Source organism: Gopherus flavomarginatus, chromosome 5, assembly GCF_025201925.1.
Source record: "Gopherus flavomarginatus isolate rGopFla2 chromosome 5, rGopFla2.mat.asm, whole genome shotgun sequence".
Classification (NCBI taxonomy): Eukaryota; Metazoa; Chordata; order Testudines; family Testudinidae; genus Gopherus; species Gopherus flavomarginatus.
The window spans coordinates 101,739,981-101,767,153 of record NC_066621.1 but is presented as its reverse complement, the minus strand read 5'-3'; the positions used below and the strand labels follow the sequence as shown (position 1 = coordinate 101,767,153).

The window sequence follows — 27,173 nt, the reverse complement described above, 5'->3', positions numbered from 1 at the left end:
TCCTGAGAAGGCTATAACCCTGGTGCTGACACCAACTGTGGATGACTTTTGTACACTCCAAGAACTCTTGTCTAGAATTGTGGATACCTTGGATACCAAAACAACCATAATCCAAGAGAATAGCCATGAACTATTTGACATCTTAAGTTCCATGGCACCCACAAGAATTGACTTATCTATCAACAAGGGCTTGAGGGGACCCTGTGAAGGGTCTCTGGCACACCTCGACCTTGTTCACTCCGAGCTCAGAGCAGGTAAAGAAGAGGTACCGAGTACCACCCAAGGGTTCAAGCAGTTCTATGCATATGCTACAACAGAGTCACTCAGGTTCCATCAAAGGAATGCCAGAGGACAAGGATCTGAAAAAACATGACTCTTTTCAGCAGGAATACATGCACTTCAGCCTCTGTGCAGTTCCATATCATGCCTAATACATGACAACTGAATGCTTCTTCATGACGACGTGGACCTGCCTTACATTATTAGGCCATATGCCCTGTATCCATACATGACACCATTTGATAGACTTCACCCAAGGCCTCTACAACTTTGGCTCAGGTCAGTCTATTCCCCAGTATAGCATCAAGAGAGCAAAATAGTTGTCATTCTCTCTTGCCTCCTTGGGGAACTGTTATGGTGGCTACACCCCAACCTCAAGAAAGGAGCAGCATTCAAGACCCTGTTGCCATCTGGAATGCTAGTCATGGACCCTTCTAGAACAGGATGGGGTGCCCACTTTGACCATCTACAGATACAAGAGACATGGTCCCCAGAAGCCATGAGGCTACATATAAGTGTTTTAGACCTTTGGGACATCAGACTGGCATATATGACATTACTCCTGGTCCTATGGCACATGATAGTACAGGTGTTTATGGACAACACAAAGAGGTGCTGTTCTTCCCTCTGTGTAGGCAGGCAATCAAATTGTGGAACTGGTGTGTACCTTAATAGCCCTGCACCTGCTGGGAACCAGAAACAGCTAGGCAGACTTCCTGAGCAGGCAATCTGTTATCAACCAGGACATTTCTCCACTTGGAGGAAATCCAGTAATAAACCTGTTTGCCACTAGAGACAATGTAAAGTGCCCCAACTTTTGTGCTTGGGGTCCCTACTGCAGTGGAATGAAGAATTGCTATACCTTTTCCACCAATCCCACTACCCCCCAACATGATCACCAAAGAAACTAGTCCAGACATCCTACTGGCCAAGACAGGTATGGCTGACAGACTTGCTACACATGTCAGCATAGCCCTTAATCAGGCTCCCAGGCCTGTTGTCACAGAACCAGGGACAAATATTACATCCAGCCCCGACTTCTTTACAATGGACAGCCTGGATTTCAGCATGGAAAAGAATTACTCTGTACTTGTGCAGGACATTCTGGCACAAACCAGGAAGCAGTCCATGAGACAGACTTGCACCTCCAAGTGGAAGAGATTTTCCATATTGGTGACCCAACATGACCTCGTGCCTGAGCAAGCCTCAGTACCTTGGATTCTAGATTACACGTTGCAATTGAAAGTCATAACTCAAAGTGCATCTGTCAGTGATGTCAGAGTACTGCTTTTGATCTTCTCACATCCAGTGGTAATGAAGTTCCTTAAGGGATTGATGCATGCTTACTCACTGGTAATGGAGCACATTCCAACATGGAATCTCAGCGTCTTCATCTTGAAGCTGATGGAGTTCCCCTTTGAGCTCCTCACAAGACTGCTTCATTCATAGGGTTACCAGATATCAACTGTGAAAAAACGGGATGGAGGTGGGGGGTAATAGGTGCTTATATAAGAAAAAATCCCCAAAATGGGACTGTCCCTTTAAAAATGGGACAGCCGGTCACCCTATCACCACCTGATCCTTACAATGTGTTTTACTCATGGCCATCACCTCAGCCAGAAGAGTAAGCAAGCTCACGCCCTCATGGTGGAACCCTTGTATACCTCATTTGCAAGGTCAAAGTTATTCTGAAACCTGTAGGAAGTTCATCCTCCCAAGTAGTGTTTTGAATTTAACTTAAACCAAATGATCAGTTTACTTGTGTTCTTCCCTAAGCCACATTCCATGCCTGGGGGAAAAGAAACTGCACACTCTGTACATATCCTGTGTTCTGCATTACTACATCAACAGGACTAAATCTTTCAAACTGTCCCCATGCCTGTTCATGATGATAGCTGGCCACTCTACAGGCTGTGCTATTTCATTTCAAAGGCTGTCTAAGTGGATAATTCAGTATATCACATTGTGCTGGCAAATATACCACTCCCGCTGACTATCAAGGCCCATTTGATAAGGCTGAAACAGCATCCCCTTCTTGTTCCCAAAACATGCCAACAGCCAGAATCTGTAAGGCTGCTGTTCGATGCAATCTGCTCATGTTTCTGAAGCACTATGCAATGGACTTGGCTGCTACATTCAATGCTAGATTAGGAAAAGCAGTACTCCAATCTCTGTTTGACTGACACAACTGGTAGATAGATACTGAAGAGGATATTGCTCACCAGTCCCTGCAGCGGGATCCACTGTTAAACATGCTCGAAGAAGACAGAATAGTTGCTCACTATACAGGAACTGTTGTTCTTCAAGATGTTGTAGTCTGTGTGGATGCCATAACCTGCCCTCTATCCCTACTTTGAGTTCCCAACTAACATGGGCTCAACCTGCCTGGGAACTGAGGGAGGATCTCAAGACCATTCTGCCCTTTATGCCCTGGCATGGGAGCACGAGGAAGCACAGTGACCCCCAACGGACACTGCTGTGCAAAAGATTCTCAGCTCACACATATGAGCACGTACAGCTGTCTACAACATTTCAAAGAACCACAGTTACCGTAGGGTAAATAACCATTTTTTATTCAATACCGGCCATTTTAAATACTTTTGTTTTTTGACCAGTGTAACTTTCCCTTCTTTCTAGTGTTACCTGTTCCACATGTATGTGGGTGTGAGAGCTGGTGGCGGCATTGGGGATGAAATTGAAGACCCTGCTGGGGACCCTTATGAAATGTATCGAATTGTCTTTGACATCACGTTTTTCTTCTTCGTCATTGTCATCCTACTAGCTATCATTCAAGGTATTTCCACTTACAATAGTAAAAAGCCTTGGAGTCTAGTGAGCCTCTTTACTTCTGCAGTACATGTCAATCACGCATTCACTAAGCTGGTTTAAGCAGTATTGCTACATTCTCCATAGCAATTCATAAAACAATTCATTCTGGACGTAGTATTTGTGTAATTTACCCACAAAATACATACATTGTCCCAAGCAGCAAACAAGACACCCAAAATGTGGTTTAACTAGACTGCAACTTTAAGTAACACATCTGGGCAGTAACTTATCCAGTGCAGGTCATCCTTGCTTCCATAGCCTGTGCTACCTTGGGGCACTGCTCTCAAGTCCCCCCCACTTTCACACTGTTAACCTCGTCCCAGAACCATTGATGGGATCACACTAGGGGGCTGAGAAAGAAGGGGCTGTCTCCTCACTGTACCAAACATTAGGATCTCAACCCCCTTCCCTGCCTTTTTAGGAGATGCCCTTTCCTAATCTGCTTCTAATTCTGGTTTATCAGGGAACCAGATCTCCTATTGAGCCATAACCTGCACTTGACACTTGCTACTGTGACCTCAAGAATTTTAAAACTTAACCTATCCACCTGATCCCTGGGCTGCTGAAAGGAAGATGAAAAGGCCCAAAGGCCAATCTGACAGGGGAAGATTCCTTCTGTGCCCCAAATTGGGACTGGCATTATGTCCACAGTAAACACCCACCATCACCAAAAAAAATAGTAGGGAAGAAGATTTAGCGCAGGTAGGGGGAAGAGGTAATAAGCCGTCCATTGAACTAACCGACTTACACTGAACCCAAGAAACCCTGCTCCGCAAGCTGACACGGACGGGGTAGAAAAAGGTGGCTGTATGGGGAGGAGGGAGAAGAATCCTTAAAGAAACAAGGGCTTTTCTTTCACCTGTTGGCCAGCAAAGCCTTCCAACTGCATCCCAGGGGAGGTCGAGGGCTGTGGGCATTATGTATAACACAGTTCTGGGCTAACCATCCCGTCTCCCTCATGGTCTGCTCAAGAAATGACCTCTCTGGTCGCCACTGCTGTCTGGGCAGAGACCCACCACCCTCTCCCTCCTGACAAGGGGTATAGGCTTGTCGCCTCCTTTCATAGAGTCAATCCCAGCAGCTTTGGCTAAGAATCCAGCTTCTGCACTTGGCTTTCATGCCCAAGGACTATCACTAGTGTATGCTGGCTTGTTACGAGACTGTTTACTATATGAATATCTGCAGTTTGAAATTATTAGGGGTAATGGCATACACACCCTCCATGCACTATGGATGCTGGTCTACTACCCTTGGTATACCGACTTCGCTATAGGGGAGATATGACTGGTATGACAAACACAGACCTACCTTGAGACTATTGTAGTTAATATTATGAATGTTATCTGTATGTTTGAGTCAGTCCTTGAAAGCATGAAACCTTCAAAATGCTGAGATGGGCCAGACACTATGGTCCCATAGAATACTCAGACCTTTATGTTTTATATTCTTTTGTGTGTTCCTGGCTCATTGGGTGGATTCCCTGTGGAATCTGGAATTACTAGGCGGTGAGGAATGCAAAAATCCTAAGACTGGTTGTGCAGAAGCCCAGCCTTTGAAAGTTTACTCAAGGAAGAAAGGGGCAGCAACTGGTTTTACCTGTTTCAGGAGGCCTGGAGATTTTTTGGAGTATAAAGGCTGAGTTTGAACTGACTGATGGAGGGGTCCTTAGGCTACAAATTGCCCCGAGCTGACACTCAAGAGAGGCCAACTCTTAGAGTAGGGTTTGAAAGACTTTGGTACCTATCAATCAGGAATTTGGGAGCAAGAGCAGGTGTGCTGGTAAGCTTAAATATGTCTTTAGGGCCCTCTATTGTAAGACTTTTATCCTAAAATAAATGTTCTCTGCTTTAAAAGAGCTGTTTGATTACTTGTAACTGCTGGCCTACACTGTTTATAGCTTTAAGAGATAGCAAAGCACAGGTGATAGACTTCTATGTTAGCCCTACTGGTGCATTGCAGGGAGCTGGAAGCCCAAACTCCTGGTCAGGAAAAGAGACAAAGTCCCTGCCCAGAGATAAGTGAGGGCATTCCTTGAGCAGATTACCACAAAACTGTGGCAATATAAAGGTTTACATTTCAATTATGAATTCCTACAGCAAGTGCAATGCAATTAATGTTAGATCCTGTGCTATCTGCACAACTTGGATTGTTCTACCTACAGGCACCACGCTGCTAAGGCAACTGGTGTCCTTTTGATGAAGCCTAAAACAGCTACTTCTCCCCGACTCCATAGCTCGTAAAATTAATACTGATAGGTTTGACACATTACATTTTCCATTTAAAACAACAGGTCTGATTATTGATGCCTTTGGTGAATTAAGAGATCAGCAAGAACAAGTGAGAGAAGATATGGAGGTAGAGCAACCATACTACATTCTGTACTGCTTCATATTATATCTTAATTAATGATAAGAACCTAGATTAATGTGTTAAGAATGTGCTAAAATCTTAACTTTCTTTCTAGACCAAATGTTTCATTTGTGGGATTGGTAATGACTATTTTGACACGACCCCACATGGTTTTGAAATGCATACTTTACAAGAGCACAACTTGGCAAACTATCTGTGAGTATATTTTTGTTACTGTTTATTCCCAGTGTTATTTAGTTGAAGATCATCCTATGGAGGCTTTCAGTTCAAGAACAATGTGCTTGAAATGCATGTATCTGAACAGCCCTGCTGTTGTGGCCCACACAATTTAAGAACATATCGGAGAAGAAAGGACAAACATTTGATACTGTCTGGCTTTTCCCCTCACCCCTTTAAAAAAAACAAACAAAAAACAGTGGGACTTACTTTAAAATAGCTCTTCTCGCTGAGTGTTAGTAAAGGTAGAGGCCCATTAGCAAGACTGGAGCTACTGTTCAGCCAAGGAGGAGTCCGCACCACCATGATTTCTGGCCCATTAAGTTAGGCAGTGCTGGTTCCATTCTGAAGCAGATGAATATGATACAGCACCAAAAGGGAGATCTTTTAATTTAGGGTTATAAAATGTCATGTAGAAGCAACAGTAGCTATTTATTGGAAAGGAATTTATAAGAAATAGAACAGGAGTACTTGTGGCACCTTAGAGGCTAATAAATTTATTTGAGCATAAGCTTTCATGGGCTACAGCCCACTTCATCAGATGCATGTAGTGGAAAATACAGTAGGAAGATATACATAGAGAACATGAAACAATGGGTGTTACCATACACTATCAGTTAAGGTGAGCTATTATCATCAGGAGAGAAAATGAGCTGTTTGTAGTGGTAATGAAAATGGCCCCTTTCCAGCAATTGACAAGGAGATGTAAGGAACTGGGGCGGGGGGCGGGAGAAGAGAGGAATAAGCATGGGGAAATAGTTTTACTTTGTGTAATGGCCCATCCACTCCCCATCTTTATTCAAGCCTAGTTTGATGGTGTCCAGTTTGAAAATGAATTCCAATTCAGCAGTCTCTCAGTCTGTTTTTGAAGTTTTTTTGTTGTAATATTGTGACTTTTAGGTCTGTAATCAAGTGGCCAAGGAGACTGAAGTGTTCTCCAACTGGTTTTTGAATGTTATAATTCTTGACGTCTGATTTGTGTCAATTTATTCTTTTATGTAAAGACTGTCTGGTTTGGCCAATGTACATGGCAGAGGGGCATTGCTGGCACATGATGGCATATATTACATGTGCAGGCAAACGAGCCCCTGATGGCGTGCCTGATGTGATTAAGTCCTATGATGTTATTCCCTGAACAGATATGTGGACAGAGTTGGCAACGGGCTTTGTTGCAAGGATAGGTTCCTGGGTTAGTGTTTTTGTTGTGTGGTTGCTGGTGAGTATTTGCTTCAGGTTTGGGGGTTGTCTGTAAGCAAGGACTGGCCTGTCTCCCAAGATCTGTGAGAGTGATGGATTGTCCTAAGAAATAGATTAACTAATTGGTCCAATCCTGTAGTTCCGCACTGAAATTGCCTTTGCTGATTCTTAAGTGGAGTAGCCTAAATAGCCTCACAAATAACTGCAATTTCCAAAATAATTGAGCCAATGCATGCAGTTTAAGCTACTAGGGCCCAAATGTCCAAAGAGAGGCTTATAAGTGACTGACTGGTCCCTACTACCCACATTAGCAAATGCTCACAGAGAAGAGAAGGTAGGAAGGTAAAAAAACGTGCCAACAGCAAGAGAGGAACTGAATGGCATGAGATGGCAGTCCTTGGTTCTGGTGTTGACATGTGACACCCAATCGTAGAGTGTACATGCCCCCAAGAGCCTAAAGTGCATTGGAATAGTCTGGGTCCTCACATGGCAGCAGACTGTGTGTATTAGGAGAACTTGCCTTAAGAATAAATAACCTTATTTCCTTGGTTGGACAAACTCCCGCTGACTTCAGTAGTTTTACCAATGTACAGATTGCAGACTTGGACCCTCTTGCTTGCATTAGACCACTGGATTTGACATAAGCATTGCTTAATGCTTTCTGGTTTATAGTCAACTAAGTTTTTCAATTTCCTTAACTGTATAAAGAGGCTAATGAATCTCCTTTCATACAAATAAACAAGGACCTGTTTGTATTCAGGCCTTATTATCTGCATAAAACCAGGTCTGCATTAAAAATTAGGTTGAACCAGCTATGTTGCTCATGGGTGTGAAAAATGCACACCTCTCAGCAGTGTAATTAAACTGATTTAACCCATGGTGTAAACAGCACTAGGTTGATGTAAGAATTCTTCCATTTACCTAGCTACCTCCCAGGGAAGTCATGCTTACATTGCAATGCTACAGCTATGCCACTGTAGCATTTCAAGTATAGACAAGACCAAAACTCAATAAGAATATGGGCCATGTACCACCTTCCCAACCACCCAAAAAACAACAGATTTTACAGGCTCAGAGAAAATAGAGCAAAGCAGTTCTTGAAATCAACTCATCTAATTAGGATTTTGGTGGGGGGGGGGGGGTTGTCGCTTGTGGTCAGAGTAAAGAAACATCGGCTGCTCTTAAGGTGGGAGAACATGGCTTTTACACAGTTCTCACATAGAACAGAATTGCTAAATTACAGGATAATTGTCTTCTATTTAATTTCCCTGCCTTTGGAGGTGCTATGGTACATCACAGGGTATTTTTGTGCCCACTTTCAGAGGGAGCTGTATATCATCTCTTTTCTATGTCCATTAACATAGAGATTAGATGCAGCTTTTGCACTATTTCTTTGTATCATTATAAATATAAAATGTCATGAAATCTGTTTGCCTCTAAAATAGTTTCTCAAGGAGTACAACAATGATTATATTAATACACACATTGTAACTGATCAAGTTTAAATGTTACTCTGGCCATATTTACAATATGCTTGGGAGTCTCATGTATATGGCCAATATATTTGTTCACAGTATAAAAGTAAAGCACGGAGTGCCTGCTTTGGAGCAGCACAGGGCTACAGCAGAAAGATAAAGGGAAGTTAAGTACCCGATTTATAAACTTTGGGTGTTGTATTTTCACAAGTGATTTTGAAATAATGTACAAAAAGAACAAAAACACCACTATGTGATTTGACACAGTCAAGCTGTGTTGGCTAGCTGTGATAAGGCATAGTCTCAGAGACCTGTTTGAGCCCAATTCATAGTTAAAGCTTTCAGAATATAAAGCCAAATCATTTTGAAAAGTGAACGGCTTATGATCAGCCTTCAGATATTCTTGATGTAGAGAGGAGCTAAACTGCTGGGTTAAGCATAGCTTGATAGGGATATGATAGCTAGTGTAAAATCTTGTCCAGGACTGCATCAGAAATACCAGACCTTTGAAATGGTATTTTCATTAACATTAAAATTGTTGGCAGTACTCCAAAGCCACCTATTTCTGAAAATGATTGGGTTTCAAACCATAACACCAGAGTTAGAACAGACATTAACATAAATCAGAGTGATAGTACAGTATCCTTCTAATCCGTAGAGTTTAAAATGCACAAGTGAGTCTTAATTGTTATTCCAAGATGTTCAAAACCATCAGTTCTCTGGTTGGTGCTATAATAAATATGTAACTAGCCTAACGCTAAGGTTCCTTTGAAGACACTGTTTATCTCTTGGTGAAGCAGCTACTTTAGGGGAGGTTCTGTCATGAGTTGAAAAAAGAAACGCTATTCCCATGCTGTTATTACAGTTATTAATTACGCTAGAGTAATTATGGGGATGCTTGTATTCTCTCTTACTATGGCTTGACTTTTTATTAAGTCTGATGATCTTTCTGTATCAGGAGGGTATTTCCATTCATTCAAACATGGCTAGAGAAAACAAGGCTGGGATTTTCAGTGGGAGTAGGGCGTCTAAGCCTAATTTCCCTAGGATGCTTTTAAACTTCCAGCCCAAAAGGGCCAGGATATCCCTGTGAGGCTATGCTGGGTGATGTCTAGGGAAAAATTATGCAGATCTTGAGTTACTCTTCTCCCCCATTGGTCTAGCCCATACTCTGCATTAATTCCTTTCACGGTGACCCTCAGTACCTACCAAGTTACTCAAGCTAGAAACAGAATTTCCTGAATAGTGCTTGACTGTATGTTAAGATACAAATTATAAAACCCATGTTGTTATAGGGCTTGTCTTCAGTACAATGTTAGTTCCAGTCACCTACACTCAAGTTAACTCCTTTTGAGTGAGCTTAGTTCAAGTGAGAGCAGTCACACTGCAAAACACTCAAACTGTATAGAGTGACTTGATTAGCAGCACTAAGTAGCTGAGTCACTACTGCATTACTAGCTTGAGTGTAAGCAGCCCTCAGTCTTCAACAGACAGCCTGCTCATGGGCCAGCTAGCTCAAGTTAAATCAAGCTAGATATTTTTACGTGTGCACAGAAGTCCAGGTAGGTGCAAGTCATACAACAGCTGTGAAGAAAAGCCCAAAGTAAATTCAAAGATTACAAGGCCAGCAGAAACCATTGTGATCTAGTCTGACCTCTTGACACAGGCCACAGAAATTCCCCCAAATAATTCCTAAAGCATAACATCCAATCTTGATTTAACAATTATCAGTGACGGACAATCCTCCATGATCTTTAGTAAATTGTTCCCATGGTTAATTACTCTCACTGTGATGCATTTACACCTCATTTCCAGTCTGATTTTGTCTAGCTTCAACTTCCACCCACTGGAGTGTGTTGTACCTTTCTTTGCTAGACTGAAGAACCCATTATTATATATCTTTCCCACATAGCTACCATAGACTGTAATCAAATCACCCAGTAATTTTGTCTTTGCTAATAATAAATTCAGATAAGGTAGGTTACTTTTGATACTGATAACTGGGATTTCACATCCAGTGTCTGTACTAACACTATCACAGGAACTAAAAACTGCAGAAGGCAGAACACTCAGAGGACAGAATCTGGCCCCAAAAGAACTTTATAACGTGTTCACAACTAACTTCAACACTATTTTGTTACCTAGTGTGGAGTTTCCCTTACACCTCATCTCTGTTTGTCAGGAAATATAACTAGAGAGATAAAATGCCGTGTTAGATTTTGCACATTAACAAATACTTCTGCTTGTTTCAGCTTCTTTCTAATGTATCTCATTAATAAGGATGAAACTGAGCACACTGGTCAGGTGAGTATGAAGTAGAATTTTCAGAGCAAGCTAAAATGAAGCATAAATTCATATTTTCATCTTCTAGGTCTGTGTATAAAACTTCAACCTTGACTATACCATACTACTAAGCTATCCCTTCCCAACACACCAAACTACTGGTATTGGGAGGCTGCCATCAATAGGGGATGCGGAGTTAAGGTTGTGGTAAAGTGGGGGGTACATACTATTAAATATACTTTTTGTATCTGTGTTTTTGTGTCATATGCAAGTAGCAACCCTGATTCACAATGTGGTGTTTGTATATTAATTTAATTTGTAAAAATAAGCCGTTACAGAGCCCATCAGATTTTTAAAATTTGTATAATTGAAGATACTAATAGGATATTTATTCAAACAAAGTTTGACAGGTTCAAAATTAATGGGACACAGATATTTAAAAAAATCCTTAAAGAGAAAGTTGTTTAAACAAATGTAAGTACACTTTAAAACAAAACTTTTAATTAGGAAGACTTAATCTGCAGTACAATAGCTGATTTTCAGTACTAAAAAGTAGTTGCAAAATGCATATTTTATATGATATGTGTCCAAGATTTTCTAAAAGAATATTTATGTTCATTGTTCTGAAACTTCATCATTTTAAATGTAAAGTCCACTCGTAGCTAAACTGATCTAGTTGTACTACGCATTTAAATTGGCTTACCTTGATTTTGTAACTTACCCTATGAGCTAAAAACAGTTTGTTCATATATGGAGTTTGCACGGCATAACTAAATTGATTTAATGACATTGGTGTCACTTTTCATAGACCATGACTGAGGGCTTGTCTACACTACTGCTTAAGTCGGTGTAACTTAACATCGCACAGGGGTAAGCCAAGTTACATTGACTGAAAGCAGTGTCCACAGATTCTGCCTCCCGTTGAAGTGCAGAAATTCTAGAGGCATAGCGCATCTTCATCAGACATGTTACAACGGAGAAGCTGCGCCAATGTAGCGCAGTAGTGTAGACTAGCCCTATGGGGCACCTCTCCCCCTATAACAATACAGTACCCAGTTTCTTTTACTATGCCCTGAAAATTTACTTCTGAGTGTTTACGTACAGAAAGCTGCACAGTTAAACTTTAGCGCAGGTTTCAACAATAGGTTTATAAAGGTTGTATAATGTTCTCTTATGTGCCATCAGTGGTAATGTGTGTACATAGTAAGGACAGTACTAAGTATGGTTATTTTGTGTAAAGCAGTAACTGAAAATGAACATATCTTAACACTAAAACACCATTTTTCTCTTACTGTTTCAGGAATCATTTGTATGGAAAATGTACCAAGAAAGATGCTGGGATTTCTTCCCAGCTGGAGATTGCTTCCGTAAACAATATGAAGATCAACTTGGATAAACTTATCCTGAAAGAAGCTAATATGTTAATGAAATGTAAAACCCAGTAACAATTAATACTTACCTTTTATAGTGTAATTCAAAGGTCACATTCGTTTACCATCTCTTTACTGTGAACTTGTTTAAAACCATCCACTTAGGATTTTTGTGCCTAGCAGATAAGACACAGGCCTTATAATCTGGCTTTCAATTTTCTTTCTAAAAAAAAGGAAATCTATACCTTAATTACCTTAAAACTTTCCAGTTCAAACACAGACTGAAATTGTAACTGTTTTTGACCCAATGTTTGGTGGTATAGTTGAAAGGGCTAAAAGATACATCATTTCTTAAATGCACAATATCTGAATCTTAAGCACTTGAATGTCAGGTGACTATGACTCACATTGTGAAATTAAACATTTTAACTGCAATCTAATTTTTCCCATGGTATTGCTAGTGAATGTATCAAGATACAGCTTGAAAAGCTTTAAGCAGTCAAAGAAAAAAATTCAAACACTTTATCGACCTTGAAATATCGATTAAGTGCCTTAAAACCTCTGTAGACATAGCTATGCAAGGTTTTTATTTATGTTAGTGTTCTAGATTGACAGTTCTATTAATTAGTTGTGTTGCTTTTCCATCTTACTGGATGAAATTGCACTTGAAGAGTATTCATATACTTCTTTCAATAACAGCTGGTAAGATGCTGCTGTTAAAAGGCCAAAATAAAATAATGCTTTATGGTCATCTGTAAGTAGTGAAGCTGCTACCTTTATGCATTTGTCTTCAAATAAAATTAAATGCCCACTGCAATAACCAAATAAATAATAATTGAGTTGTCTTTGCCTTATTTTTTGCTGATTACATAACAGAAAGCCGATACAACACAGGATGCACAGTTAAACACACGACTACATTTACTAACACTATTTTATTTTTTGGAACTACAGATAGCAACTACAAATCAAAACAAATGCTCTGACAGTGTGTATTATTTTGCACCTTACAATATAAGCACAGGTTTTTGAAAAAATCCAAATTTCATTATAAGATTCTTCTTAATGAACTCAACTGTAACTTTAGACCTTTTTGTTTAGTGAACTCTTGGATAACAACATTCATTTAGAATTTATCCAAATGTGTTATTTGCAATATTGGCTGAAATAAAGGTAGGCGGTATGCAGTATATTAAATCATTGAGATAAAGCACCTAGTTCTTGTAGACTGATATTTTGTACTTAACTTCTGCCATGTTCATTTATTTTTCAATTACTTGCATGACAATGACATGTGGGCTTCAGGCAGGTTTCTTTTCCTTTAGGAGATCATACTGTCTAACCAATCTTCAAGCTCTTCCTCAGAAATGTTTTTGGCTGTAGTTTTCTGCTCTTCAGCTGCTGAACTCGTTTCTTCAGCCACGTCCAACTCTAGAGGAACTAAGAAAATAAACAGTTCAAGGCAGACCTTTACCTTTCACTATGAAAACTTTTGAGATATTATAAAATTAACATTTTGCTTTTCAGAGCCTGACTGCATAAAAAGAGAGGATGACATTTAAATAGAGTGTATGTCAGCTAACTGGGAGAAATCACAGAAAGCAGGTGAGTAAAGCGACCAGTCATTAGGTGACTGCCATCTGACTAATTTGCTGGATTGTTTTAGGGCCACCATAAAAGAAGAGCGTATAGCTTCTAACAGAGCTAGGTCTCCAGTCTACAAGATTCTACCTGATCCTGATTCCACGCCCCCTACTGAGATCTATCTTGTCTCCTGTCCAGTGCAGACTTTCTCTTATGTGAGAGATCAGCAGGAGTTAATGGCAGCAGAGCTTTTTGTGATTATTAGAGAGGTATCTTAGTGACAACACATTTATGTTTGCACTGTGTTTTTCACTTAATGCAAATCTAAGAAAACATTCTCAGACATGCTATTTCAAGGTCTTTTTTTTTTTTTTTTTAAACACTCTGTAGTAACAGCTCAAGGTTTCTTGTTCTGTTCATGGTGGCAGCTTCTCAAATGTACAACTTTAACCTCAGAATTTTTAACAATATACAGTTTAACAAACAGTAAAATCACCAGTGTGAGAGAAGCTGTAAAGTACAAGTTCAGTTTCACATCTTTTAGGTTTTTTGGTGGAAAGCATGAAAATTAACATTTAAACATCTCTTTGAAAAATGTTGCAGGCTGAGAAAAATCCTGCCAGCTACATCCTTTTCTAAAGCATTCAGGGACCATGCAGACTTCAGTATGTACAGGAAAGCTGCAATTAGTATATAACTAAATCAACACTTAACTTTTAAGTGTAGATCAAGTCTTAGACAAGCTTTATCTTAACTTATATATGGCGGTCAGCAGTGTGGGAAAAAAAACAAACCCACACCCCCAACAGACATAGCTGCATCGATGCTGGGGTTTTGTCAGCATAACTATGTCAATGGAAGAGTGCTTTTGTCATTCGGGGTGGTAGTATTTCCACACATGGGGAATATGCCAGCAGAGGCTCCATAGTACAGATGTTGCCACAGGCACCGCCACTCCTCACAGGGACCAACAGAATAAAATATACTGGAGTTTCCTAGACAGGAATTTGACTACATAAGCCCAATAGATATTTTCAAAATATGAAAACCTTTCTACATCTATGCTTTCCACAGTCAATCCTGAGTCAAGATATGCAGGTACAGCATGTTTGGTTTTGGTGAAGATGGAGGAATGATGAAAATTGGGTTTATAAGAGGCATCTAGCTTCAGTCTTTACCTAGAGAGTTTCATCTCCCTAATTATATTTCTTTGTAAATTATGTGAAAAATATTTTGTAAAAATAATAGAATCATAGTAATATGGCACCTCACTACTGCTGAGAATTTAGAGATGGCCAATTGTTTTGGAGTGGATTAGCAAGTTTCTACTGTACTTAGCCTTAGTGAAATTTACTGAGGATGCTTATATCTATTCTTGAGTCCTAAGGCTTTGGAAATGTTAGTTAACATTACTCTTAGGAATCAGACATAATAGCAGTCAAGAATATATTTTTCTTAAAAAAAAGGCAGAAGAAAGGAAAGTTTAAAAAATATTTTAAAACCTGTAATCAGAAACAAATCCCTTTGTTTTTCCCACTGACCTATGAAAAGGTTCTATTTGTGTGGAGTAACTAAGTAATAGCACTGCCACTCAAAAGCATATTGAAATCTTTCATTGACAGAAAACTCCCTAACAGTGAGCCGTCACGTGTTTAAACTTTGCCAACTAAGAAACCTAAGGTTCCACTTTGCACAAGAGCTCTGTTGATCTCTTAAAATGTTCAAAATGAGCATGCTGACTACAGTAAAGTTCTTCACTGATGTTACTCGTCCTTTAAAATGAACATTCCATTGAACTCTTCAGCGTAACATCACTTTCTGTATTATAGGGTGGAAACATATCAATTATGTATACCAGTTTTTGGCCTAATGATACTTCTATAAAACCATGTGTTTTGGCAGGTACATCATCACTGTGTGGTCTGCTAGATCTAAGAGCAGCATAGTAACTACTGCTGAGTATCTTGCTGTTGACAGGACATTTTTTCAATTCTAGCTCAGATAGAGAAGCGAAAGTATCCTGTAGGTAATAGGATCTTGTTCCACCACGTTATTAGCTCTACCCTTGCAACTGATGTTACTCCATTTCTAAGGTTATTAACTCTCCTAGAGTGGAGGTCCTTGGGGCCTAGGAAGGCTGCTGAGGGGGTGCTACAGCAGTGAGGAGGGAAGCATCTGTGTTCACTGTCAGACACAATTAGGTCAGGATTTCTGCATGCAAATCCTGACTGGCTCCTTTTCCTTCGTGCAGGAAACTAAAAACCTCCCCATCTCACAGAGAGCTGCATCTTTTGGACACTAGGTCCTGCCCTTTCATTCACACAGGGGACATATCTACAACAGGGCTGGGGGAAGTGGATAGAAGAAAGCTGGAACAAAGCCCAGAAGTAAGTCTATGTTCAGAGGCCAACAATTCCGCTTGGGGAAGAGAGAGAGGTACACGCTGAAGAAAAGAAGGCTGAAAGCAGTCAAAGTGGTCCATTGCCTAGGGTCCTAAAGGATTATACACACTATGGGGATTTTTTTTAAAGCTGCCTGAAAAAATTACAGATGAACTGAATAAAAAGACAGTTTAAGATCTAAAATTATTTATCTGCCTAGACCCACGTTTAGCACTGTAGATTTTTTCCTGCTGTAGTTGGTGCAATCATTGCTATGTAGCATACAGTAAGGAATACAATTTCCTGCTCTATTATAGGTGGTTATGAGATCACCAGTTGCTACTGGCAAGACATACAATTCAGTCCATCACATTTCATCCTATTTAAAAATGTGGAATAGACACCATAGCCAAGTTACGAGCCAGAATATGATCTAGTACTGAAAGGCCTAATACTGAAAAGCACTATATTCCACTATGCTATAAGAAGTCAAAAAGTTGGGGCAGAGGAATGTACTTTTTACACTATATATGAGAGACTCATAAAGTTCAGATCATGATTTTCAACCACAAGCAACTACAGTAAGTTTTGGAATGTCAAAGTACTAAACGAGATGTGCCTCTCTAAAGGTCACCTCACAGGGAGAATGAGAATGAACAAATGTGTTAGTACGCAACTCCAAATCAATGACATACACTGTCAGGGATATAGGGAGGATTAGTAAATCAGCAATGCTCCTCTAATCAGGAGTTGAACTAAAAGCATCACTATAGAAAGAACAATACAAATTAAAAAGGGGTTAAAAATATAAATCTCACCATTTTTCATTTTCAAATCACTCTCAGCTGTCGTGTTGTAGGTTTCTGACAGAAAGTTGTTTTCTACATGAACAGGAGCATCTAAATTTAGCAGTAAATCTAGTTCTTCATCCAAATTATCTGCCTCTTGCTGTGACACAGAACAGCCTCTCTGAAAGGATTCTGAAGAATTTGTTTCAGGTCCATCTTTACTTAAAGGCATCAAATGGACAACAGAATCACTAACAGGATCACAGATGGATGCTATTCCACTTTGACCCAAAGGTGGTTGTAACTGAGTCACTCTCCTCTTGCTGTCTTCAATACTTTTAGATTTTATCTGAGGGAGTTCTGTGGGTGTTGATGCCTAAGAGTACAAGAAAAAACTTGGGTCTTCAATATGGTGAACTCAATTGTTACAGTTGAAATTTTAAAAAGACAGCACAATAATTCATGACTGACACATACAAATCACTTAATTAAATTCAATGGAACAGATTTTAAAATGGCAAGGAAAGTAAATTAGTACCAAAATAAATTTGAAAATACTTGTACAGTAATATCTATCTATATGTAACAGTAACTGTGCAATTTTTTTTAAAATGAACTATGAGGCTAAACGCTGAATACACCAAACAACAGCTAGTAACGGGTGTTCAGTACATACAGGAGGGAAGTAATGCCTGTAGTTACACTCATTCAATCCCACTGGATTTAGGTTTTCCCTCCAAAGTACCACATGCTGAATCATTCTCTGATGTGACACTGTTTGGTGAATGAGGGATTTTTGGTAATATGTGCATGACCAATATGTGTGACTCAGTTTACCCACTGTGTATATAGCGATGAAACTGCTTGCCCAGAACAGGGGCTTAGAGATAGTCTGTCCAGATGCACCACTCAAGCACTGAATGGATATAAAGATATATGAATGAAAGATCCAAAGACTGGAACATTAACTTCTAATGACTAGTAGCCCAGGATGGGTTGAATGCAGTGGAAGCAGTATGGGAACAAAAACAAAGGCTGAGATATTGTGTTTTAAGAGTGCTGCCTGAGACACATAAAATGTCTACCCTGCAGCTGGGAGTGAGCATCCCAGCTCACACAGACACACTAGTGTTACCGGGGCTTGAGTTAGTGCTCTAAAAATAGCAGTGTGGATGCTGCGGCTCCAGTGGCAGCTGAGGCTCTCTGAGCTGAGTATGAGCTCAACTGGCTAGTCCGAGTCTCTGCCAGAGCTTCAACATCCACACTGCTATTTGCTAGCTCGAACCCTGCCAGCATTAGTCTGTCTACCCGGGCTGGGAAGCTTGCTCCCAGCTGCAGCATAGACATGCCCACTCAGAGCTGAGGAAATCGCAGACTCAGAGACTGACAGAGGGATGGAGAGCCACGAGGGGTTCCAGGAGAGCATTGCACATTGGTGCAGTTGCTTCTGCCGATATGGACTCTGACTTAAACTTGACTTTTCCAGGTTAACTTAGGATTTCTCAGATGCTGTATATTCCAGTTAACTAAGAAATGCTCTCTCATTCTGAAAAGGCTATGCTGTGTCACTGCAAATACTTACTGGTGTTCATTGCTTCCCAAATGGTGAGGAATCTTTAAACAGGAGTCTGAACTCAGTGAGACTTGCAGAGGAGAGCACACGGAAAAACAGGACTGCTGAAGCCAGAAAGCGCAGTCTTGTTGGAGAGCTGTGGAGCTCACCTTTGGGCTGGCCAATAACACGGGTACTTTACGAGAGACTGTACAGACTGGGGCATCAAACACACCCTGTAAATCTGTAACACACCTCAGCCTGTACACATGCTTTTGACAAGTTTATTTTTCAAAGGTTACCACAACAATATTAAATAGAAAATTTGCAAAACAGTGCAGAGTGAACGAAGAAATACCCACTCTCTTTACCTAATCACTTAAGGCAGTTTCTTTGCTCCTTTGGAGCTTCTTGGAGATTGTGCTATCACAGCATAGCCCAATGGCAATAGAAAGATAAAGATTAATTTAAATATTACAATATGCACTGAATAACCCTATATCTGCACATACACATTGTAGGAGGAATCAAATACATTTACAGCACAGATTGTCTCTTATTTTGTTTGAAAAAGAAAATAAGTTTATTTAACTAATACATTTATCCCCTTGGAATAATGAATACTGGGAAAAGAAATGAATTCTAGGCTTGGCATTTTGGTTGCTAGAACAGAACTTTACTTGATAAAGAACTATATATGCAGATTCCTTTATATACTCTACATCTGCAGACACAGCTTTCAGCTACAGTAAAAAAGAAGTTAGCTATGTAATTGTCTGAACAACCCCACAGAAAAGAAAATCTTTCCTATTAAAGTCAGACATCTTTCCCTTTCTAGAGCTGATTGATTTTGTTGTTGTCGTCATTTTTTTTCAGCTGCTGATAAACTGCTCTCCAAATGTAACCTCATGACAGCCGTTTTTAAACTCAAGACTCTCATTAGTTCTCTTCCCTCTGTGTGAATGATATTTTGTTTTCCATAGCCTGAAGAAAGCATTTTGCTGAAATGCTTTTTCCTAATTTTCTATACCCTGAATATAAGTAACCTTTTCTTCAGCTGTTTGATTGGCAGTTCACATTCTGACAACTGACTCAAATTTGTTTCATAAAAATTAGATAACGCTTATATTATGCCATATCAGATCAGGAAGTTAATTTTTTAAAAAAGATTATATATCAAATTAGTTTCATTTTTAAAAAAACATTAAGGATAGTGAAAACAGAAACAAGTACTGCAACTGTGTAGTTACCCTGTGCCAAACCTCAAGGATCCTGGACCTCATTTTTCTTGAAGTCATATTTACTGGACTATTTAAATCTTTCTGTAATTTTATGTGCAACCAGAGCATTACCTGCACCATTTCAGCAGCCACATTCAACCTGAGATGCAGAGGAAGCTCCTGAAGGGCCTGGACCAACGACTGGCAATCCACGTAAAGCGCAGATAGCTGAAATACAAATAAACAAACAGAAAACGTGCATAAAGAAAATAAAACTAACAATGATTTCAATGTGTTATATTCCAAAACTCCATATAGGTAGTTATATAGCAATACAAACTTAAATCTATAATATATTTGCAATAATTTCAAGAGTTGTACGGATTAATTCATAGATTTAAAACTGTGTATGTACAGTGTAGCTTGGCAAAATGACAGCTAGATTTATAAAATACCTGCAAAGCAAAGGAATCATTTAGGGTGGTTTAAAAGGCAATAACTAACTAGGAGTAAGAAAATGAGATTTTAAAGATGGTAAGTTTAGGATGCCTACTTGGCAATGCAATGAAGATAAACCTCTACCCTGATATAACGCTGTCCTCGGGAGCCAAAAAATCTTACCACGTTATATCGAACTTGCTTTGATCTGCCGGAGTGCGCAGGCCCCCCCCCCCCCCGAGCGCTGCTTTACCACATTGTATCCGAATTTGTGTCATACCGGGGTAGAGGTGTATACAGAAGGAAACAATCCTGTACTAGCAGTAGAATACTCTAAGCATATGTGTCACTGCATCTGAGAGCAAGCCTGCCAGATTGGGTTCACAGATTTGTGGTCGTGGGACTCATGCTAGTGTGCTAAAAATAGCTCTGTAGATGGTACTTTGACATTGTGGCTCAGGCTGAAGCTTGGGCTCTGAAGCAGAGGCACTGGAAATGTGGGGCCCAGGGGAGCCATGGCCCAGTCCACTTTTAAAAGTGGAGGACCATGCCGGCTCACTTTTTAACATGAGCACAGTTTAGGTGGGCTGGAGAGTTGCATTGCCCTCCCTCCAGCAACTTCAAGCTTTAGGCAGGTGCAGAGCAGCAGGGAGGGGCTAATAAGGTCATTAGTTCCCCTGCCACGAAGTGCAGCCCCTGCTGGTGGTGCCCTTCAGTGGGGGGGGGCTGAGGTGGGCCTTAGGCCTCCCCATGCCACGAGGCCTCAGTGGCCCTGCCCCTGCTCCTCCTCTTCATCCCGAGACCCTACCCCCTGGCCAGGCTGAAAAACAAAGCCAGACCATGATAAGAGCCACTCAGGCAGCCCAGGCCACTGTGGGGAGCTGGTGTGCCCCAGGGGGTGGGGACACAGGCTGGAGTCTGCTCTGGGCATCCGGGCACCTCGCCCAGGGCAAGTGGGAAGAGGAGCAAGAAGAGTGGGGCCTCAGAGAGGGGTGTGGCCTTGGGCAAGTAAGGGGTGGGGTCATGGGAAGGGGCAGGGTTTCAGGGAGATGAGGAGGGGCAGGGCAGGGCCTCATCCTCCCCCATTTCTACCAAGGTTCCGGCACTCCTACTCTGAAGCCCACCTCTCCTCTAAGCGTCAGTGCCCAAGCCACAACATCTAGACTGCTATTTTTAGCATGCTAGCACGAATCCCACTAACCAAAGCCCGTGGAACCAGATTGGGAGGTTTACTCCCCGATGCAATGTAGATATACCGTTAAGAGTCTACTTGGCTATGTAACACAGTCCGTGTTTTACAGATGAAAAAATGGAGGCACAGGGTAAGTCACTTGCCTGAGGTTTCATAGTAAGACAACGGCAGATCCAGAATTAGAAATCAGGAGTTTCTGGTGCCTAGTACTGTGCTCACACCACATTTCTTTCTTCTTTGTATAGATAAAATTAAATAAACCAGACAAAAATATATAGAAGAGTACAGAGAAACTTGATGCAACTACATAGACACACAAACACCTCCTTGTGCTTTGCTGTCATGGATACTACAAATGGAAAATCTCATCATGCTTAAGGTTGCCAACCCCCCAAGATTGTCCTGTAGTGTCCAGGAATTAAAGATTATGTCACGTGATGAAACCTCCAGGAATATGTCCAACCAAAACTGGCAACCCTATCATGCATGTGTCGTCTTATAACTAAACAGTATTATTATCTACAATGTGCTTGCAGCTTAAGTTATTTATTTTCAGGCAACTTATGAGCCACTTTTTTAGAGGAAAAATTGTTTGGGTTTTGTTTTAGTTTGTTAAATAGCTTTTCCTGAATTATATTAAAAAGGCGTCTGCAATCTTTCCTGAACATGTGCTCCCAGCAAACACAGAAGACCCTTAAGGGCTACTGACTCTTCCATAAATTATTTTAAAAAATACAGATGTGGTCAATGTCAAGAAATTTCTGCATACATTTCATTAAAAAAAAAAAAGAAGTTCTCACAGGCTTCAGTGGGTTTTATCATCAGTTTTTACCTAAAACATAAGCCCAAAATCTGTGGTCATGGCATGGCTATGCAACTTTCTACTGTGTATGAGTTCCAGAAGGTCACATGTATATGGCTGTTTGGTGAGCTGACACATCCAAAGGAAAGGCAAAATTGCTGCTCCCCTTGTTCAATAAAGTTACCCCATCCCAGGCATCACAACTCACTATTCTGATTGTTATTGTCTCTGAGGGATGCCCAAACAAAAGTGATAGAACTCTGAAATGAAGTTCAACCAGGGAGAAGAATCAGGCCAGTACTGACTTGCAACAGAGGTAAAATATGACCCCCAAAACAAAGGATGTTGAGATTGTGATAAATGAGATTGTGCATATTATTTTTGAATGGAGTTTCCATTAATGAATCAGTGGCCTTATCCAACAAAGATTTTTGATAGATAAATGCTCCATGTAATGTTGAACTTTTCACCTGAAACAATAGCTTAAACTCTGTGTAAACATCAAAATTTGAAAACAATTATCCTATCCCGAGAAATTTAAGCTAAGGTCACTTGCCATCACCACAATTCTATTTAATGGGAAAATATGCTTAGGAATTGAATATTCAAAATACCTAATTAATTTTAATTTAATTTAATGGAGATATACCTATCTTGTAGAACTGGAAAGGTCATTGAATTCAGTTCCCTGCCTTCACAGCAGGACCAAGTACTGTCCCTGACAGATTTTTGCCCCAGGTCCCTAAACGGCCCCCTCAAGGATTGAACTCAGAACCCTGGGTTTAGCAAGCCACTGCTCAAACTGAGCTATCCCTCCCCCCTATAACAAAAGGTGTTTGATACATATGCATGTGTAGAACATGCAATCTCAAATAATTAAAAGCATTTTCAAATTTTACTGAAACCTGGATAAAGTTTATCCCTGAGTTGATTACTTGGTATTCCACATCTCTAGGACATATAAGGACTTTAAAAAACAATGTTGCAAAAATGTTTCCAGAAGACTGACATTCTTCTAAAAGCTGCTGCTATACAAAAACAAACTTCAAGATATTATGCAGAACAATTTTTGAAAACCAAAATATCTATATATCAACCTAATGTGCAAACACATTAAAAGACACTACAAGCTTGTTGAAACAAATGCTTAGGTAGAAAGTTATTTGAAAACACACCAAATTACCTTCCTCTTACAAAATGCTTTGTTCTGTAATGCACATGGGGTATTATAGTCAATTGTAATGCTTTTGTGACCTTTTCTTTTATTTTATTGCAGGCCTTATTTCTCACTTCCTTTTATTTAAAACTAATGACAACAGAGGGTCCTGAGTTGTATCTCTGTTTATGGATTTTAATCAATCACAACTAAAGCAATAAAAGAATGTCTGGATGCAGTAGTATTAACAGCTCCTCAAATATCTAAATCCTGATGTCCGATTTCCAGTACTGGGAGTAAGAAAAGTCCTATTGTGCATCATACCTGATTGGTGCCAATAATTATTATTCTTCAATATTAAGTGATCATTCAAAATGCATTAGTGCTCATAGCTAAGAAAATTCTTTAGCACACAAAGCCTCAAAAGATCTTTGATCTCAATAAAGTATTAAGCAATCTACTGGACAACACCGCTATTACACAGCAACTAACTAGCACTTCAAAAAACCTGGCACTCTTGTCAAATACTTAAGGGGAGACTGGAGTCTCCACACAGAGCATGGAGGAGGAGAATAAGGGGAATTTTGACATTTAAATAACTCCAGGAGTTGATAAATTGTAAAGTAAAAATTAACAGTTTTAAAAAAAAACTGCTAAATGTAAATAATGCTTTTCAAAGAACTGGAGTGACTGAAATGAAGAAGGATTAAGAGAGAAGGGAGGAAGGATAAAGGAAAAGATGGTGGTGGTACAGAGAAGTAAAATAGCATAAAAGGAAGAATTTAAAATTTTCAAAGGAATTTTACTATAGATGACACTCTATCAAGAGACAAAAAATGGGATCAAAGGAGCAATTCACCATAGAACGCTAAGGCCATGAAACAGCAAAAAAAAATTGGTCAAGAAAGGAAGAAACAGCAATGATATTTGCTGCTGAAATTACCATTATCACTGGCAAGAATGAAAAAGATGCAAATTATTTCATCACATACCCATGATTTTAAAATGGCACATTAAAAGAGATGGCAACTATCAAATATATCACCTCCATTTTGTCCACATTTGGACAAAATCCACTGAGTTTTCTACAATTGATAATTACCATGAAATGAGAGGTCACACATGTTAATTTCACTGTTGCACTTCATTCTACTATTTTCAGACCTGACGTGTAGCTTTTCCTTTCTACAACTAGCAGGCAACAGCACCAACCATTTTATAGCAATTTTTGTGCCTTTTCTCACTTATTCTGTCCTCTTGTGACTGTTTCTTTCCAATCTAGAATTCTATAGCCATTCCTTGTAAATACTGTACAGACAGACAGATCTGATGAGGAGCTGGGATTAGGGTTGCCAGGCATCCGGTTTTTGACCGGAACACCTGGCCGAAAAGGGATCCTGGTGGCCCTGGTCAGCACCACTGACCAGGCCGTTAAAAGTTTGGTGGTGCAGCAAGGCTAAAAGCAGGCTCCCTGACTGCCCTGGCTCCGCACTGCTCCCAGAAGCGGTGGCAGGTCCCCTCTCCGGCTCCTAGGCACGGAGGAGGGGAGGGGCTAAGGCCTCTGCGAGCTGCCCCAGCCCCAAGTGACAGTTCCACAGCTCCCATTGTCCGGGAACCGCAGCCAATGGGAGCTGCAAGGGTGGTACCTGCGGACGGGGCAATGCACGGAGCCCCCTAGGGGCCAGACATGCCAGCCGCTTCCAGCAGCTGCCTGAGGTAAGCATTGCCTGGATCCTGCATCCCAACCCCCTGCCCGAGCCCAAAGCCCCCTCCTGTACCCCACACTCCTCATCCCTGGCCCCACCCCAGAGCCAGAACCCCCAGCTGGAGCCCTCACCCCCCTTCATCCCAGCCCCTTCCTGCACCCTGAAACTCTCATGTCTGGCCTCATCCCTGAGCCCCTTCCTGCACCCCAAACCCCTCAACCCCAGAGCCCGCACTCCCAGCTGGAGTCCTCACCCCTCCTGCACCCCAACCCCCTGTCCCAGCCTGGTGAAAATGAGCGAGTGAGCAAGGGTGGGAGACAGAGCCAGCAATGGAAGGATGGGGGAATGGCGTGAGCTGGGGCGGGGCCTTGAGGGAGGGGCAGGGTGTTTGGTTTTCTGCAATCAGAAAGTTGGCAACCCTAGCTGGGATACACGTAGAGAACTAGGAAAAGCTGAGCAAACAGTCCATGACAAGAAACTAAGGGGGCGAAATGTGTGAGGGCTGATATTGGATGAGATGCCCAGGGAGGAAGACTAGAACCGAGGGCCTGTCTTACAGGGATCAGCGGGCAGAAGACTGGAGATAAGGGATGGGGGTGGGAGGAATAAACAGATCTGATGAGGAAATGGGAGGGAAGGGATAGGGACTATGAGTGGGGGAAGGGGGAGAAGACCAGAACTGGGGCAAGAAGCCCAAGGAGTGGAGTCTGGGACTGGCTAGGTGAAGAGATAAGATTGAAATGAGGAGTCTGGAATAGGGAATAACTGAGACAAGGACAGATTTGGCAGGAACAGGGCAGAAGGGTTCTGGCTTGGTAGGAACAAGACAGAAGAGTCGGTGCCCATTAGAACTCCTGGTCCAGAGCCTAGAATGGAACCCAGTATTCCTGAGTCTCATCATTCTTCTATTAGCAAATATTTGTGAAACCCACTGGCAAAGTGTGTCCCCTCCCTCTTTTAGAACTGGTCTACACAGAAGGTGACAACCCACTATTGCTATCAGTTACTCCATTAGCTCAAGAGATCTAATGGTAGAGACCTGTGTGGTGGATTTAACAACCCTGATGATGACCCATGTGGGTGTCAGCATGATACCACATGATAGAACTGAAAGTATGGGTATTTTACACACAAAAACACATTAAAGAACGTTAAGGTTGCAAAGTTGAACACTCACAAAAGTTAAGAAAAGTCAGAATTAAGGTTGCCTGTGCAACCTTATTTTGGTCTTCCTGTCTGTTTTTAATCATTTTTTAACCATTATTCCCGGTCCCCTGCCTCATTCAGTGCACAGATGGATGGTGTTTGGGGATGAATCAGGATTGTGTAGTGAAGGAAGCTGTCGTCTGTGGAATCCCTACCTAGTTTGTGGTAGAAGTTGGAAGGTGTACATTATTTGTACGACTGGGACAGGTGAGTCTAGGTCTGCCCAAAACTAAAAGCTCACCCCCTCAACTAAGGATGAGGAAGCACTAAGCCCAGACTACACTTGAATATTTGGGACAACCAAGGAGAAAATAAGGTCCAAGATGGGCCTGAACCCCACTTTGGCCTTTGGGATAAGGAAATTGCGGGAGTAGTACCCCTTGCCTTTGAACTCTCCAGTACTGCTTCCACCACTCCTAGGCCCAGGAGCAGCCCCACCTCCTGCTCAAGTAGAGCCTTGTGTGAGGGGTGCCCCAGGAGGGACAGGGGTGGGAGGCTGTTGGGTGAGGAAGAAGTAAACTGGAGGGTGTAGCTCCAGAAGATGGTGTTGAGGACTCAATGGCCACAACCACTCCGGGAGGAAAACACACAACCAATTGAAGAAGGGAAGCTTTATTGAGGGATTATTGGATCCCTGATGAGAACTGGCAGGATGCCCTTGGGTGTCCCGTCAAAACCACCTTTTCCCTGCTTGCTTGCCCTTGGAGGACCCAGGCCGGGGGGGCAGGTCGAGACTGCCTCCGTGGGTGCCTCTTATAGTCCTGCAACTTCTTATAAGAAGTCTCGTATTTTGAATAGGTGGCCTGAGTGGGAGTCTGCTGTGGCTTGAACTTAGGTTTAGCCGGAGCTGGAACATAGAGACAGAGTCTGGAGAGTTGTGCAGGAGTCTTTCAGGCCATGCAGCTTTGTATCCATTTATTCCACAAACAGAGCTTTGACGTCAAACAGGAGATCCTGCAGGGAGGTCTGCGCCTTGCTGAACACCCCCGAGAGCAGAAGCCATGATGCCCTTCTCATAGACACCATGGAAGCCATGGATCACGTGGCCATGTCCGTTGCATCCGAAGCTGCCTGCAGGGTTGCCCTGGCAGCCATTGTGCTTTCCTCCACCAGCACTTTGAACTCCTTC

General features: G+C 41.3%; 2 protein-coding genes across 17 annotated transcripts in view; one reads left to right on the top strand and one right to left on the bottom strand.

The window, feature by feature from the left end:
• RYR3 (ryanodine receptor 3) overlaps positions 1 to 12,045 on the top strand; it is a 630,986-nt gene extending 618,941 nt beyond the window's left edge. For all 15 annotated transcript variants that reach the window (XM_050954773.1, XM_050954774.1, XM_050954771.1 and 12 more), the window contains 5 exons: positions 2,917 to 3,073; positions 5,399 to 5,463; positions 5,573 to 5,673; positions 10,619 to 10,670; positions 11,950 to 12,045. In XM_050954773.1, coding sequence (XP_050810730.1) covers positions 2,917 to 3,073; positions 5,399 to 5,463; positions 5,573 to 5,673; positions 10,619 to 10,670; positions 11,950 to 12,045 — 471 coding nt within the window. The remainder of the gene's footprint in view (positions 1 to 2,916; positions 3,074 to 5,398; positions 5,464 to 5,572; positions 5,674 to 10,618; positions 10,671 to 11,949) is intronic.
• Positions 12,046 to 12,935: 890 nt separating this feature from the next.
• The window catches only part of AVEN (apoptosis and caspase activation inhibitor), a 196,146-nt gene continuing 181,908 nt past the window's right edge, over positions 12,936 to 27,173 (bottom strand). For both annotated transcript variants that reach the window (XM_050954860.1, XM_050954861.1), the window contains exons 4-6: positions 19,677 to 19,772; positions 16,803 to 17,148; positions 12,936 to 13,459 (exon numbers count right to left, since the gene is read on the bottom strand). In XM_050954860.1, the coding sequence (XP_050810817.1) occupies positions 13,341 to 13,459; positions 16,803 to 17,148; positions 19,677 to 19,772 (561 nt within the window). In that variant the 3' untranslated portion in view covers positions 12,936 to 13,340. The remainder of the gene's footprint in view (positions 13,460 to 16,802; positions 17,149 to 19,676; positions 19,773 to 27,173) is intronic.